At 39.0% G+C, this 16,676-nt stretch overlaps 1 protein-coding gene across 1 annotated transcript in view; it reads left to right on the plus strand.

Moving 5' to 3' along the window:
• Nucleotides 1–16,676, plus strand: part of zmat4a (zinc finger, matrin-type 4a) — a 139,747-nt gene that overhangs the window by 110,247 nt on the left and 12,824 nt on the right. Inside the window, exon 6 of the mRNA XM_023397798.2 lies at nt 107–203. Coding sequence (XP_023253566.1) covers nt 107–203 — 97 coding nt within the window. The remainder of the gene's footprint in view (nt 1–106; nt 204–16,676) is intronic.

Raw genomic sequence — 16,676 nt, forward strand, 5'->3', positions numbered from 1 at the left:
ATCCCTGACTGTAGTATTACTGAAGATGAAAAGCAGACTGTGTGTTTGAGGTGTGTTTATCTCCTAGACTGAGTCATTTAAAATATGTGTCTGTGTTTGATTCCAGGTCTGAAACGGAGCTATACCTGTGAAGTCTGCAGCGTCACACTGAACTCGGTGGCACAGTACCATGCACATCTGCAGGGCTCAAAGCACCAAAACAAGTAAGTGGATCACACAACTGTTCACTGCAGCAAAAGAGCTGATTTCCACTTTTACCAATTAATGCTGCAGTGCTAAATGTTACACCTTATCTTTGGCGCATTATATGTAGTTTTCTTAGCTTTGATCCGCATCCTCAATTATCTCCTGCTTCTTAAGGACACCTTTGCACTTCTGATGCAGTGTATTTCACAATGCATGCATAAATGATGAGACAATTGTAGCGAGCTGTGTTGCTGAGGCAGAAATTTCAGATGGGCTCATTTTGCTGAGGGCATCCTTTAGGTTCAGCCAACAATTTTAAGGAAAATTCTCTAATTGGGCCCTTTCCAGCTTTCACAGTGGAGATAAGTGGTGGCTGTGGTGCCTACAGGAGTCAATCTAAAGCTGAGAATCAACAAACTCTGACAATGTAAACAGGCAAACCTGCTGGAACTCACTCTCCTGCAGATGTCTGTCTAGAAAAAAGCGATAAAAAAGTTTATTTGAAAAACCTGCACCCAGCCACCCAGACAGGTATCTTAAATAAATACTTTTGGAATTGAATGCACCATTAAACAAATCTACAAGTTAAAACAAATTTAAACCGTTAAAACAAATGCAGCTGAAGTGAACTCTGGTGTTTACAGTGGACCTTGGCACCTTCTTCGCAGCCTTTACCTGTTTTAAAAATTACAAAACACATAATAAGATAACAAGTTTGTTTTCTTATATTCATTTCAAAATACAACAAGAAACAACCGGAAACACAGTTACAGTTGGTGTGATGCTGAAAATTAACCAGGATACTATCAGCTACAACAGGCTTGCTGCATAGTGCAAGCCTCCCACCATCCTGGCTCGGCTGTAACACCACAAAGGGATAATTCAACATTTTGGGAAAAGCGCATACTGTCTTTCTTTCCAAGAGTGAGATGTGAAGATTTATGTCTGTACACTGAACATTATGCTAGTGCCAGGAGATTGATAGCTTAGTTAAGCCTAATGACTGAAAGCAGGAGGAAACGGCAGCTGTAGATTTTTATTTATTTATCTTATTAAGAATTCAAGCCATTATATTTTATGTTGTTTAATTTGAACACAAGAAGAAATGTAAAAATGACAAGTTGCAGTTTTGTAAAAGTTATTATAATTTGTTCTAACCTTTCTTGGTCATTAGCTAGTCCTTGTTAAACCACAACTTTTAGTTTTTACACTTGGTCAGAGCAGTTTCCCTGCTTTCAGTCTTCAGGTTTTCAGTCTTCTGGCTCTATGGTTATATTAGCTGATAAATAGTAGAGTGGAATCAATCTTCTCATCTAACTCTGGGCAAAAAAATGAATAAGTAAATTTCCCAAAATGGCAATCTGCCCCTTTAACACCGAGTGTTTTGATTGAAAGTGCCTCAAATTAAGTGGGGAGAAAAAATAAAATGAGAAAAACTGAAATGAATAAATTATTGGCTGAAATGTATGAATGATGAAACTCACTGAAAAAAGAACATTGACATTTCCAGCATGACTGTATCTTGTAATGGATTCACATGTGCAGTTACAGACCTGCCGCTGCATTTTCTGTGGTGGATTACTATTAAACAATTTAGCAAAGCCATCCTGTCTGTCTACCAAATGGATGACAGCGTATCTGTACAGTGTGGTATGGAGCCAAAAGGCACAAACATTGATGCTGAATACTTTCCTTATTTTTATATAGGAAATCAAGGCTGAATGATTCTAAATCTGAGTTAGTTTGATGTTTGTTGTGATCAGTAGAGAGGAGGGGGCAAATGAAAACTGAAGCGCAATGACATGTGAGGGGGGTGTGATGTCCTTCAAACTTGGCACGTATCAAGTGTTTTGCTTTGACTTTGTTTTCCCTCTTGACTGAAACCAAAAACTTCAGTGTGAATATTTATTCGTTTATTTTCTTGGATTCCCCTTTCCTCTTATTACTTGACCTACAGCAGTTTCAGTGGGAAAAGAAAGGACTGCAGACAGTGTAGGGTTTTACGTGGGCCCTGGGCAGAATTGATGGTGCTTACATGGTGCATGTCCTGGAATTAATTCCCCCTGTTGGCCAGTTTCTGGCTGCACACATCCACAGGGATGCTGGCATCAGGAGACATGACAAGCCGTTTAACAGCCACGTGCTGCAGTCACGGATGCCTGCACCGACTTGTTGGAGATACTGGGTTTCCATGCAAATCTCCTCATACTGTTTCACATACACACACATACACAAACACACGCAATCAGACCACACGCCAGCCCCCACCTTCACCCCAAAGAGCCTGATTTCTTCCATATAGCCCACAGTGGTGCCTCGGGTCTATTTAGGTCATTTGCTTAATGCCAGTTTACATGAAAAGAATAAAGGCTTATCTGCTTGACAAAACTCCAGAGAGGGGCTGAGGATAATGTTTTTTGTGTCTGGTGTCCTTTATCACTACAGGACTGAAGAAAAAAAAGAATTACACAAAGGCATTAACAGTCCATGTAAGCCTGATGGGAATGGCTGGAAACCGGAAACCTTGCTGTTGCTGTGAGATAATGTGTTGTAAAACAAAAATACAGATTGAGAAAGTTCAAATTTCAAACAGCAATTGACGAAATTTTTATTAGGAAAAAACTCACATGATGAACAGTGTCTTCAAAAGCTAATGAAGGTGGCAGACTTGTTCAAAGTTTGAAACTTTAGAAATTACAGCTGCACTAATCAGAAAGGGGGCGTAATAATGAATCTGAGAGAACTATCATCTGACTGTAGTTTGACACACATTTTAGATATCTTTTCTAATACTAATTTTCCTTTCATCTGTTTGATATATAATTAAGGAACTGCTAACACGAATCAGTGGTGTTTTTGCTAGCGGCGTGCCGTCAGGACAAGCTCGGCAAGCAGTGCTTAAAGCTAAAAATAGACATCAGTTAGAACAATATTGAACTGGAAGCAACTTACATCTCAGAACAGTGTCCTGTCCCATAAAGGATCTGATATTGCCTGTTTGCATCATATAATCATCTTGCAGCATGGTATTGTTTCTGGAAGTAGACAATTTGAAGATTACCCTACAAGATATTTTTCCTCTACACTGCGCATTTGATATGTTTAGAGTCAGTTCAAAGGAATAATCCTAAAACTTCTTCAGCCAGGAAGGACAGCAGAAAGGTGGAGAAGTCCAGGCGGAGAGCAGCAAGATGCAGGAGAGAGACTTTCAGCACAAGACAGGCAGCACAAGATCATGGGACAGGAAGGACTCTGAATTTAAGAAAGATTTGCTACTGCTGCTGTCATGAAAAGGTGTGATTTAGTCCGGTCCAGCAGCTGAATCACATACTGAGATTAGGGCTGAGGGGTTGGTCTTTATGCTCTGCTTGTGTAAGTGGCCAAAAAAATGCAAATTAATACAGGTTTAATGAAATTTCAGCATTTCAGGAAGAATGCAGAACATGATCTAAAAGCACAGTGCATTAAATCTGACTGTGGTTTCTTTGTCCGTTTTACATATAAAGAATTTTGTAGTCTAACCCTTTTAACAGAGGTATACAGTCGTTAATGCCATGTAGACCAACAGCAAAAGCTTTTGATTGAATTTAAATCGAAGTCCCAGAACTGGTCTGAACAACAGCAGTTTAGTCCTACTAGATTGATATCTGCAGGTATTGATGTCTTTTTCCATTAGTGGTGTGCCTGGCTTACCAGGTCAGCTAAGGTTGGTGTGTGTGCGTGTGCGTGTGTGTGTGTGTGTGTGTGTGTGTGCGTGTGCGTGTGTGCATGTGTGTGATATGAAGAGTGTCATATGGATGTACCACAAAACAGGAAACAAAGTCCACAAGCTACACAGCTGTATGGCCCTTCTTTGCTAAGACAAATTAGAGCAAGAAAGAGATGAGGAGATTCAATTTTGACTTAGGAAAGGAACAAATTACTCGTTCAAGACAGGCGTACTAATGAGAAGTGTGATCGATACTCCTCTAACGAGCCAGCTACATGAGTAAAACAACCCTGATGCTTAAACCCTCTGATTGGTTGCTGGCATCCACAGTAGGACCTCTAGCCCAACAGACTTTGTCTTAAGATTTACTAAATTGATTTGGTTACATGGCATATTTCTCTGAAGAAGAAAAAAACCTAAGAAGCTTCTCTCTTTTTGACTCTGTTGGAGCGTCACAGAAAACCTGTGTAACCAAGACAAAAATAGCCAAGTGGCTTCGTGTGGTCCCTAGCTGAGCGAGGACTCAGTGCTGAGTGCTGGTGTCACTGGCTAGTGTTAACTAAGGGAAAAGCCATTTCACCTCCAGATGAGGGGAACTGCTGAGGGGAGCTCTCTCTGTTGGCCTCTCTTTCCCACTCATTGACCAGACAAAGTAAACAGTGGATGGCAACCACTTACCAATCAATCTGGGGATCTATGCTGTTATTTTAAGTGATGACCTTTGCCAGGATTTGACCTCAAAATACTTCACCAGGATTTGTCTTCAGTCATATTAATGACAAATTCAGTGTGGAAGGGTAAGTGCCATGGGTTTCACTTAGGTAAGAAAAGTGAATATTCACCAGACATGAAGCAGACTAACAGAGACCCAAACAGAGGTTGTCTTCTAGGAAAAGCCCATTTAAAATCTCATTGACAATCGGCATAATGCAAATGCCTAAAACAAACAAAGATTTTTTTATTGTTGGTTATTCTGTATTTCAATTTTTTTGCTGCCTTTAATGAACACCATTTCCCATAAGTCCCAGATCATTGCAGGCTAAACATCACAGCTCAACGTGAAAGGAAGGTCCATGGATGAGTCAAAGGACTTTGATTAGACATGTCTGTAATAGCAGCAGGACAGAGCGGACTGAACACTGTACAAGTTTTTAGGCAGCAGAGTTTACAGCTAAAAAAAAACGTCGACTTTAGAAGAAACCAACAGTATATATTATAGATATGGACACAAAGTTACAATGACATTATACCCACTGTTGTTTGATGCACTGATTTTAAGTTCTCAGTGTTGTCATTACAGTAGCCTCATATTCAGATAGTTTTTACTACCACAGTGTTCAACCTAACACTGTGTTCTGGTTTTTGCTTTAAGAGTACTACTAAGAGTACTGAATTAACGTTTCCTTCCATACAAGACTTTTTCTTTGATTAGCCTATCTACCTGGCTCTCTTTGAACGGCTTGGTAAACTGCTACTATGTTGATACCTGCTTCGTTTGTGGATGTAAGAAGAGAGCTAGACATGAAGTGACAGTGTTGCTATCTCTTTTTTCCCAGTGACCAACCATATTACTACAAAAACAAAGCCAGCCCAAAAAAGCATTTTCTCAATACACTGCAGTTAAAACAGACAGTATATTCATCGTGTTTTGGGATAGCTGAGCAACATTTATAAGAAGAGTGGGTGTCTTGGAACACAGTCCAGTTCTCATAGTACATTCATGCTTCCTTCCTGCAGACAACAGAGCTGGGTATTTTTGCTCAAAACAACTTTAGAATTGGTCTGTGTTCTGCCATGCCAGATTTTCCATTTTCACATATACTTTCCCAACAATGTTGGAGAAGTGGAGACAATGTTACCCCGACATTTTCCATCCATGAAAACTGCATCTCCATCACTGATTTACTCCACATGATCACATTTCATCCTGGCTTCCTCACACCGGCTGCCTGTTGCTTTTAGAACTGATTTTAAGATTTCATTCATGACTTACAAATCCCTGAGAGGGATGTATCAGCGCTCTTATTGCCTCATGCCCCCTTCTGCTCCTTGAGATCTTCAAATGGTTCATTCTTTTTGTTCCAAGGTCCAGATTAATACATAAAGGTGACAGAGCCTTTCCAGTTCAGGTTCCTCGACTTTTCCTTGATTCCATTTATGTTTTTTGACATTTCATGTGCTTGGTTCTATTGATTTTAGTTCATTTACTGTCTGTTTTTATTGTAAAGCACTTTGTAACTATTTTTTGAAAGTGTATTATTATTATTATTATTATTATTATTATTATTATTATTATTATTATTATTACTTCTCAACTGGTTAAACAGCCATTCATGAGAACACCAGAGTTCTTTTTGAGTCACTATTCAAATCAAATCCTTATTACAAGAGAACGAAACAAAAGATACTCAACAAAGTGAATTGAGGTCCTTAAGAGTTTCCCAGAGAATGAATGATTGTTTCAGTGGTTTGTAATGATCCTCCAAGAAACACAAGCATCAGAGAAGCAGTGAGTGACAATTACTCCCTGGTTTTCCAGTGGCCTTGTCCCATTTTCAAATGTGTAATCCTCTCTAAGAAAGCTCCAGCTGATAGAGAGAGTCATGATTTTCTCCACCAGTCAACGAGTTAATGAGTCTTTTATAATAATGTGTTTTTAATAACACGCCTGACCTTCTGACTAGATTAGCCAATAGAGCCATAGGTTCTCCCATGTCATATATCAGTTTCACACTGTACATTAATACAGTCACTATCAGATATCAGTTGGAACCTCTCTCCAGAGTAATTAGTGGTACCGAAATAACTGATTGTGATTTTGTTAATGTACACAATATTTTTTTGTATCATCTCTGAGACATCTGCTGCAGAATGAAACTCAAATTACTAAAGTTAATTACCTCTCATGGGTATAAAGACAGAGAAAATATTTCCTCAGCATGAGGGGGTTAGTGCTCAACTAGTGCAAATCAGCCACTTTGTTTTCACTTGAAAAACAGTGATTTGCTTTTTAAGAGTGCATATTTTTAAATTTTTACTGAGGTCATGAAAATTCAAAAGCAACACTAAAGTGAGACAGGTTCCCTGAGAAATTGTATTGATTATCTCCCTGCTTCATGTAAGCTGATTTCAAGATCTTTAGTCAGTGTCAGTTATCTTATTTAGCATTTTTAAACGGCGACCATTTAAAACTGAATACGTGATAAATTGCTTGTTGATATGAGCATACCTGCATGTATTCAGACGCCGCTGCTCTCCATAGGTCAACTCAAGCTGACAGTGTAATTACTGTGCCATCACCTCCTCCCGGGGTAGCCATCCATCAAGGGCCACTGCATGTGTTTATCTTACATGCATGAGCACAGACACACGTGTGCATTTAAATGGGCTTTAGATTGAGCCATGCCACTGGGCTGATTAGCCACATTTGCTTTCACTACTGACGCATGTGAATCTGAAGCGGATCATATGACACAGTGGTTGATGGGGTTTATTTCTTAAATCCTGTGCAGTATAACCATGTTGGTTCTGATCAATACTGGAAGATAACTGTTTAATATTCTTAAACTTCCAAGTCTGACTGTCCTCTTCTGAGACTACTGTGATGGAAAAGTAATGAGACTGTAAATGGGTTGTTTTTCTCACTGTTGAGTTGCTTTAATGACTTTTAGGCACATGAAAACTGTTAGAAACTTGACTGTATAATGTCAGATATGCATTAGTGAAGATGAATCCCTCATTTCTGGAAACTACTATATGCTCTAAGGTGAATGCATCCACTCTGCCAGCAGAAAGCCTGATTAATCATCTAAGTGAAGGATTTTTTACCGTCCACATTTGTGACTTTTAGTTGCTCCGGGATATTTTGACACTCAACCACTCGTTTGGAAAAATATTCAGGGAATAATTTTTCATTTTTATCAGACATTTTCCTCTTGCTACTACTACTTGCTTGTGGTTAGGTCAGATGTATTTGCCCTAACATTAGAGGACACAGCCTGATAAGTCCAGTATTACATGGCCGGATGTGGATGACGCAATATTTTAGAGATATTTCAGAGTAATCAGTCCTTCTAGTATTTGGACAACATTAAAGATGGCAGCAGTGGAGAAGAAAGTTTTACCTCACCTTCATTTGCCAGTGATGGTGGTTTTGAAGCCGTTTTGGCAACAGTTATGTTGACAGTATGGCAATCGTTTCTGCCATGTAAGAGACATTGTTGACATCATAAATTCCTGACATCTCCAGTTTAGTTGCTGGTGGGAATTGAGACGTTTTCCCACTCGACTGCTTGTGATTGCAGTGTGACCTACCTCATGATGGTCGGTAGGATTAACCGCAGGGGGCTGTGCATGTGTGTACAAAGTTCAGATTGTTGTGATACTTAAGAATTTACCAAACAAAACGATAATATGGTGAACAATAGGAGGGCTTTGTGTTTCAGTCTCCCTACCTGGGTTTATTTTATCACCTCAGCATGGTGTTGTGACTGGGGAGATGAGATGGTTGTGTGTAGGGTGCTGTATTCATGACGCATGCTGCTTCCTCTGCTACCGAGGAGGGGAACACACTGTAATATGTGCTGCATTCAGCCAGGTTAAATCCAGCTGGTTGTAGTGTCTGACAGGAGCAGCAGGATTTATTCTGTTTATCCTGGTAGTTTGCTCCACGCTCAGCCCAGGGACATGAAACAGAATGGCATATAGTAATGACAGAGCCTGGATGCGCTGCTACCTGCTTTTCCCCACAAACAGAACCATAAGCTGTGCTCTCATCTGTCCACTTCAGCATCAAGCGCTTACTCGTCACACATGCCTCTTTTTAGAAACAGGCCCATGGCAGCGCAGGAAAAAGCATATGGATTCTCCAGTTCAGCTCAGCTGCTTTACATTTCCTCAAAATTGTTCTTGTGCATTTGCTCATTCTCTGTGTCCAATTTACCGGCACTTTATCTGCGGCTCGTTTCTCCTGACTGTTTTGCTGGGTAGCAGACTCTTTGCTTCCTAAAAGGGAATGTCTTTGCATAGCTTAGTTAAACAAGGACACACACACAGTCACTGATGCAGAGATGAATGAGCTGATTCACAGAAATACAATGTGACATTACAACACAGGTGACACTAATTGAACAAACATAGACACGACAAGATACAATGTTTCCCGCAGAATGAGATTCTATTTGTGTCGGCAGCTGACGGGGGCACACCGCTTCAAATGATTGTATATGGTATAATTAAATAATACTGTATATAAGGTGCTCATCTGCTAATGTTTTAATTGCCAAATACTTTGTGACAAATAAATAACTAAACAATACATACAGCTCCATTGCTTCACGTTGTGTCAAACAACCGACTCGGCTGAAAGGCTGAAATGAGATTTTTCATTTGAAATAGTAAAAAAAAAAAAAAAAAAAAGAAAGACTTAATATGTGATTTATTTGTGGCAGGCTGCAACAAATAAATCACTGTATGGGAAACAGCACAAAGCAGGAGTTATTACATTAGTACAGATGTAGAGTTATGTGGGAGAAAAATGTGACAGATCATATATGATTGGATTGAATATGTGTCTCTTTTGCAGTCTTTGTAGATTTCTCCAAAAAGAAATATTAAGCTGTGGACAGATTCAAAGGACAACAAGGTCATTTCCTTGGTCATATTTCTGTAAAAATGAAAAAAAGAACAGCTTGACAAAGGAAGCTGACTTACCAGAATAGTGTTTTTTATTTCACCGCTGTATTTTGACACAGGGCCTTTGTCAAGGCTGTTTACGTAAGTTGTAAAAGAAAGCTAATATATGCTGTACAAGAAGGCTGAATCTTTATGATCCGTTGAGACCTCAACATATATATGGCCGCCTCAGAAGGAAGCTGCACCTCTAACACACCAAACGTAAACGTAAATAACAAAATGTAACATAAAAAACAAAAGTCATCAGCCAGTCATAAAATCCCATCGCATGAACAGAGGTTAGAATATATATCAGAAAGTCCTAGTTCAGTTCAAAAACGAAAAAGAAAATTACAAAATCACTATGAAAACTTTTGTAATGCTAAAAGATCATGAGATAATAAATCCAGAAAGGTCCCAGTTTGATTTAACCTCAAAATTCATAAAAACATGAAGAGGATTTTCCATTCACCATTATGCACATTTTACAAATAGGGTTTTTGAATCTGATTCTAATATTTTTAGACTAATTCTAAGGTAAATATATTAAATGTAAATGAAACGATTTTAGTCACCAGCCAATAATCATCGGTCTCTTCACTTGAATTCCTCACATCTTGCACCAGGTCATAATGTAGGGAAGATTAAATTTAGAGAAAATATTGAACAGTTAAATTGATGAATGAAATGTGACAGTTTTTTTTTATGTCACATTTAAATATGTATAGGTAATCATGACCTCAGTATATCTAAAGTCCCAGCTATAACCCTGACTGTGGGGTGTGTTGATACCCTCTGGTGACTGTTCAGGTCCTGGTTCTGCTGCTGCAAAAGAGAAAAAGTGCAGAGCAAACCAAATGAGTCTAACAGTTAAAGCTGGATAAAGTGTGCTTTACCCTAACCAATACTACTGACAGTAACATGCTTGATAAAAAATACCTTGTCAGAATGAACAATTAGACGCAGCTGAGGAGTCAGCAGACTGCAGATGTTGTTGTTTTTTTAACAATCTATTTAAAAAGCATTGTGCTGGAATAAAAACAATCATTTCTGCTCGCTCCCTGGGCAAGCGTCCTTCGCGGCTGGATGAATTGATCTTTATTTTCAATAGACTGGCTGATAACAAATGGCTGTATATTTCTGTTATAAATAGAATCATAAATACCAAACATTAGGTACAAGTATTTTATCCTTTCAAGATGCACAGCACTTTATGGCTTACTGGCTTATAACTCTCCCACAAAGGGATATTGATTCATAGCTTTGTCCTCACAATGAGGAAAACAAGAAAAGAGTTAGAGCTAACAGCTAAAGGTAATGCTTCACCTCTAAAAATAAACCATAATTCTTAGCGTGATTGTTCATTTTTATTTTTATTTCCAGTCAAACAATGAGAAGCTGCCTCCTGTCTGGCTGATGAATATGTTGAAGTATCAAACTTGTTACATCCTGCTATCACAGCCTATTATATACTTTTCTCAGTCTATGAAATATCAAGGTGCTATAGTGATGTGGTTTAATGCTCATGCGCTTAACTTCATAATTATTGTCATCATTGTATAATTCAGCGATTTCCCACCCTTCGACTATAATTGGCAGCCACACTGCAGCAGCCAGGCGCTGGGAAACTCCTTTGGGTGTCATTGACAGGTCTATCCACAGTCTTCCTTTAGTGTTCTCTCAGGAATGGCAGTCGATGCGAGAGGCTAGCCCGGGGAGCAATCAGCCCCTCCAGGCTCTACCCTGCCTGCCACAAATCAACATCACCACCGGCGTGATTCCTCCCTTCCATTCAGCCCATTTCAAACAAGTAAAACATGCGCATACAAACGATCACGTCTTCAAAGCATGAAAGAACGCTCTCTAATAAGCCGTGACAGTTTCCCTCATTGCAATTCAGACAACACATTTACTCTGTCTGTTCAAAAGGAAGTGAGATTCAGCTGGTAGCATTTGTTATCTGTACAGTATACAGAGGCGGCTACAGCTGTAGAGAACCTCCAATCTCTGCTGCTTATTTAGACGTGGAAGCTTAATGGCCACTGGGGCATCTGAGAGCATCAATCAACCAATATACTGTGGCGCATTTGAAAGTCCACCTCCGACAAAATTTGCATTTCAAGACCAAATACATCAGAACGGGGCCAAGGCAGTCGCATGTCACAGAGAAATGTGGCTCCTCAGGCACATTTTGAAAGGAATTATTGAAGTCACGCATGAATATTTGAACCCGAACCAGCATTGTTTTGCCATTTGTCTGTCATGTGTTGTAGTGGACTCAAATACAAACCAACCCTTAAATATTAGACAGGAATGACGACACTGGACCATTCTGCAAAACCCCTGTTTATGTTGAATGTTTTCACTGTGTAATACCAATGTTTGTTTTTTTTTTAAATTCTCGCTTTTTACAATATCTGCACATGGCAGCAAGGGTCAGATACGGGATAGATTGTAGTTGTGGCAAATGACCTTTCGGAGTAAACATTAGGCAACTAAAGTACATTGCAATACATTAGCCGAGCATTTACAGGGAGCCTATTATTCTAATATTCCGGTTATAATCAGCTTAAAAGTCCAAACCATAAACACTTCAATCAGAAATAAACAGACCGACTGAAACTTTAATCAGTTGCGGAGAGGCAGTCAAAACCTTTTCAGAAACCAGTCAAAAGAAAAATTGTACCATGTAAATTTAACCTGACTATTTTCTGGCTGTGTTCTTTCTGCGTCTTGACGTAAATGCGTGGAGACCTGAGTTACTCTAAATTGTTGGACTACATGATAAAAAGATGTTGAGCATACGTCACTGAGCAGTTCCAATGAAAATGTGTTAGCGCACGTAAACACCAGACTGTATTAAATCACATCCAGTGTGAACTTCAGGCTGGAGGCATGAGAGTCAAACATGCTGCAGGATCATCCCTCCCGCCTTCAGTTTCAGGGTTAGGGTTCTTTTCAGTTATACTAGGCTTTACAAACGCTGTAGCACTCTCAGGAGTTATGGAACCCGTGTTTACCACTGATAGTAACTTCAGCAACAGAAAGCTGGACTCAAACAGCTGATAAATGTGGTATTTCTTGTATAAACTGCTCACATCCATTCTTAGTTTTGATTGTTGTTTGATGGCTGCAGTTCCTGCTGCTGTTGAACTGTATTTAATTATATAGAGAGGTGTTTCTGTTTATTTAGCCTACTGTCACTGATGTAAATGGGGTGGACACAATATAGAATGTGTTATTTTTTTCTTTTCTTTTCTTTTTTTAAATCTGTTTACATTTTGGCAAACTTGCACCAATAAAATAGCAATAATAATAATGATAATAATAATAATAATAAACTTTATTTGTATAGCACCTTTCATACAAGAAGTGCTGCTCAAAGTGCTTCAAACAAAGAAATAACATGCACCAAGTGCATCACATGAAGAGACATAAAATGAACATAAAAACAAAATGAGATGGAATAATAATAAACTAATGAACTAATAACAGATGAAGTGAATAATTAAAATAAGTGAAAGACGGGTTTCATGGGGCACATCGTGGTGCCAAAAACAAAAACTTAAAAAAAAAAAAATAGATTTCATAGAATGCATACAATCAGTAAGACATCAATACTAATAAAAGAATACTGACTTAGTTATTAGCACATCCTGTTTGCAGTGTAACCATTGACCATCATGTCCCAGTGGGGCTGTGGACTATATTAATGTTAGCTAGGTGTACCTAATAAACTGGAAACTTCCTTTTGAAAAAATGGACTTATTCATCAACATAATGAAAACAAGTGAAGGCTTTCCATCTGTACGAAGTTCTGTACAAATGAATTCATCATCTAGATGTCGAATGTGTTTTCACTGCCTAATATCTACAATGTATTATTTACACTTCATGAACTGATGAAACAGCCAAGTGCATTATTAGTTTTAGTCTCTGTGCCAGGAGCTGCTTATTATGATATTTGAGATATACTGTGCATATTTATGATTCATTATGATATAATTGTCCCTGCAAGAAAAATGCAGACCATTGCAAGTGCTTGACCAGAGAAATGCTATAGATCTGTTCCTGTGAGTTATAGACTGATGATCTTCAGCTGACAACTTCATCCAACATAGAAAATGGAAAGAAAATCAAAGAGGCTTGGAGAGATGGTGTTTTGAAATGATCTCATCAGTGAGAAGAAGCTGTGGGAAATGACTTGGAGCACCTGTGGTTGTGAGGGTGCTGGACGCTTAAATATCGAGTATGTACAGTGCTTTGTGTGCTGAAGCAGTAAACAGCCGGGGCTGAGGCGGGGGGGATTTTCAGTGCCCATATTTTCCCAGCACTCATCTCCCATGTAATGGCTCTGTGATTTACAGCAATGCACCGCGGGAGCTCTATGAAGTGCCAGGCCATTTTTACACCTTGTGCCCATTAGCTGCTCAGCAGAGGGATTTTTACAAACCACTCTATGTGTACGAGGTAGGTGGGTATTGATGACAAGAGCGGCTCCCAGGCATGACAGTCATCACAGGGTGGGAAGGACAAAAAAAGCAACGGCACACAGAGAGATCGTCATGCTTTTTATTATTCAGTCTCATTTCCCCGATCATCAAGCCCCTAATTAATTCCCCTGTGCGCAGAGAGATAACTCAGGGACCCAGCTGGCTACAGAGCAGACAATCGTCATCCTCCAAGTGGGGCAAGCGCCTGTCAGTTCACCTGCTTTCTTCCTCTCTTTCTCCCTCTTTCTTCTGCTCATACTCTCCCTGGGGCTTGCTGATACTGATGCTAGGTGAGATGCCAACCCTCGTTCATTTAATTCCCCGTCATTCACCAGAGGGTAATCACATATTCACTTTGTTCTGTGAGTTACATTATTGGAAACCTCTCGCTGTTGAAGAAGGCCAGCCCATATGTATAGATGCACAGGATATGAGCCAGAGTGCGGCATGGTGACGAAGACTAAACTAAAAACATAAAGTGTTCCATCATTACAACCTCCATGCGCCTGATTGTCCCCTGTAAAATCATTTACGATCAATGTCAATTCAGACTGAAATATGAATGAACAACTAGTGGATGAAACTGAAAAAGATTCAATTCAATATCGATTCATTTAGAGATACTTCAGTTACAACACCCATTTTGTTTGGACATGAACGAGATTCTCAGACAACTAATGTTGTAAATCATCCCTAAATTGTTGCATTACCAATAATATTAATATTTAACCATGAACCACAAAGCAGTTACATTAATGTTGTTTTTATTTAACATGACCAACATTTAGACATGCATCTCAAGAAATAATACAAGTTATGGGGGTTGCTAACGTACCTCGGTTCTCAGGGTACAGTGTGTACAAGCAGGTACACAGCTTCTTCTTCTATGGGCTTCTTCTTGCACATCTTATGGCTTTGCTTTTGTCCAGCTCTTTGCTGTCTTTGAAAATGCAACTACACATCTGCCTTTAGACCAGTGCCTTCAGTGAAGCTGCATCTGCAGTGTTTTTGTCTCTCACATGGTCAGAACTTGCACGAAAAGGCTGGTCACGTGAGACTAATGTCCATACGTACGTACATCCCATTCACATGAACACGATGTCTCAGTCACGCCTTGAAATTTGGCACAAATGTTCACTTTGATTCAAGGATGAAGTGATTAGGTTTTGGTGGTCAAACATCAAAGGTCACTGTGACCTCACAAAACACATTTTCAGGCCATAACATACATATTCATTGACTAATTATGACACATTTAAGGCAAATGTCTTTAAGGATAAAATGAAGTGATGACATTTTATATCCAAATGGTCAAAGTTCAACTTCACTGTGACATCATGATGCTCTGCAAAAACACTTCTGGCCATTATTCAAATGGCTGTAATTCAGGAAGGACAGATTGTGACCATATTTCCTGCAACTTAGCTGGTTGGCAGAGGCATAGAACCGAGAGATGGTAAAATTGTGATTTTATCCAATACTTTTGCTGATGACTTAATAACATTGTGTTTATTCTCGAATGTCCCCCTGATTTCATGGCAGGTAGCATTCTTTATTCACTCTGGGCTGTGGATAATAAGCGGGCTACAATTTCTCCGTAAACCATAGACTGTATGTAAACACGTAATTGAAACCAACACAGCAAGACAGAAAACACCCAACTTCACTCTCTCAGGGTCCACCGAGGACTCCCTACTCTGTGGCTGCGCATTACTGTGTGACTGTTGCACACATAACTGCCCCCATAAAGGAAAGACAGGGGAAAGAAAACTACTTTTAGACATGATTAAGCATCTTAAATATTACACATAAATATGGAAATAAAAATAACAGTTATAGGGCTGTAAATTATAATGAAAAGATTATTTTTTTATGATGATAAAACTAAATTCTGCAAAAGTCCAAAATAATGTTGTGGAATTATTCCTTCTGAATTATATAGCTTACAAGAGTATAATGTACAGCTTCATAAGCAACATACATTCTACTTTTAGGTTACAATTTCCCAGTCACCTTCATCAGGAGCTCAACACATTGAGGGCTGAGGAGCAGCAATTATAACGTAAGCTCGGCTGCTAAAAGACAGAGCTGTCAACAGGATCAGTTTCAATGATATCAGATGTGACTTAGCAGCAGTTTTTCATTATTACCACAAGTTGACAACTTCATAGCACGCACCACTAAATATAATTCCACTCTAAAATGTAATGATTAGAAAGCAAATTTAAGTATCGCAGTAATGTGCTGCAGCCACAATGAACCGGATGGATGATTGCTTCTTGATAAAAATCTCATTTGCTCAGTGTAATCAAAAACAAAACTAGTTAGGGCCATGTCTGATATAATATGTGTAATATATATTCTAATAGCACTCACCACTTTTACTACTTTTACTATTGGATGGATCAGATATTCAGAAAGGTACTAATGGCCCATTCCTCTCCGCCAGTCCGGACTAAAACATAGGATGCATTAGATGTAAATGTGCCTGTGTAGGAGTCTTCTCAAGCATGCATCTTCAGTGCAGTGGGAAAAAAAAGAATATATATATTTATATATGTATGTATGTGTATGTATATATATATATATATATATATATATATATATTTTTTTTT

Source organism: Seriola lalandi, unplaced genomic scaffold, assembly GCF_002814215.2.
Source record: "Seriola lalandi dorsalis isolate HSWRI2012SDOR001 ecotype SW California unplaced genomic scaffold, Sedor1 jcf7180002054883, whole genome shotgun sequence".
Lineage (NCBI taxonomy): Eukaryota > Metazoa > Chordata > Actinopteri > Carangiformes > Carangidae > Seriola > Seriola lalandi.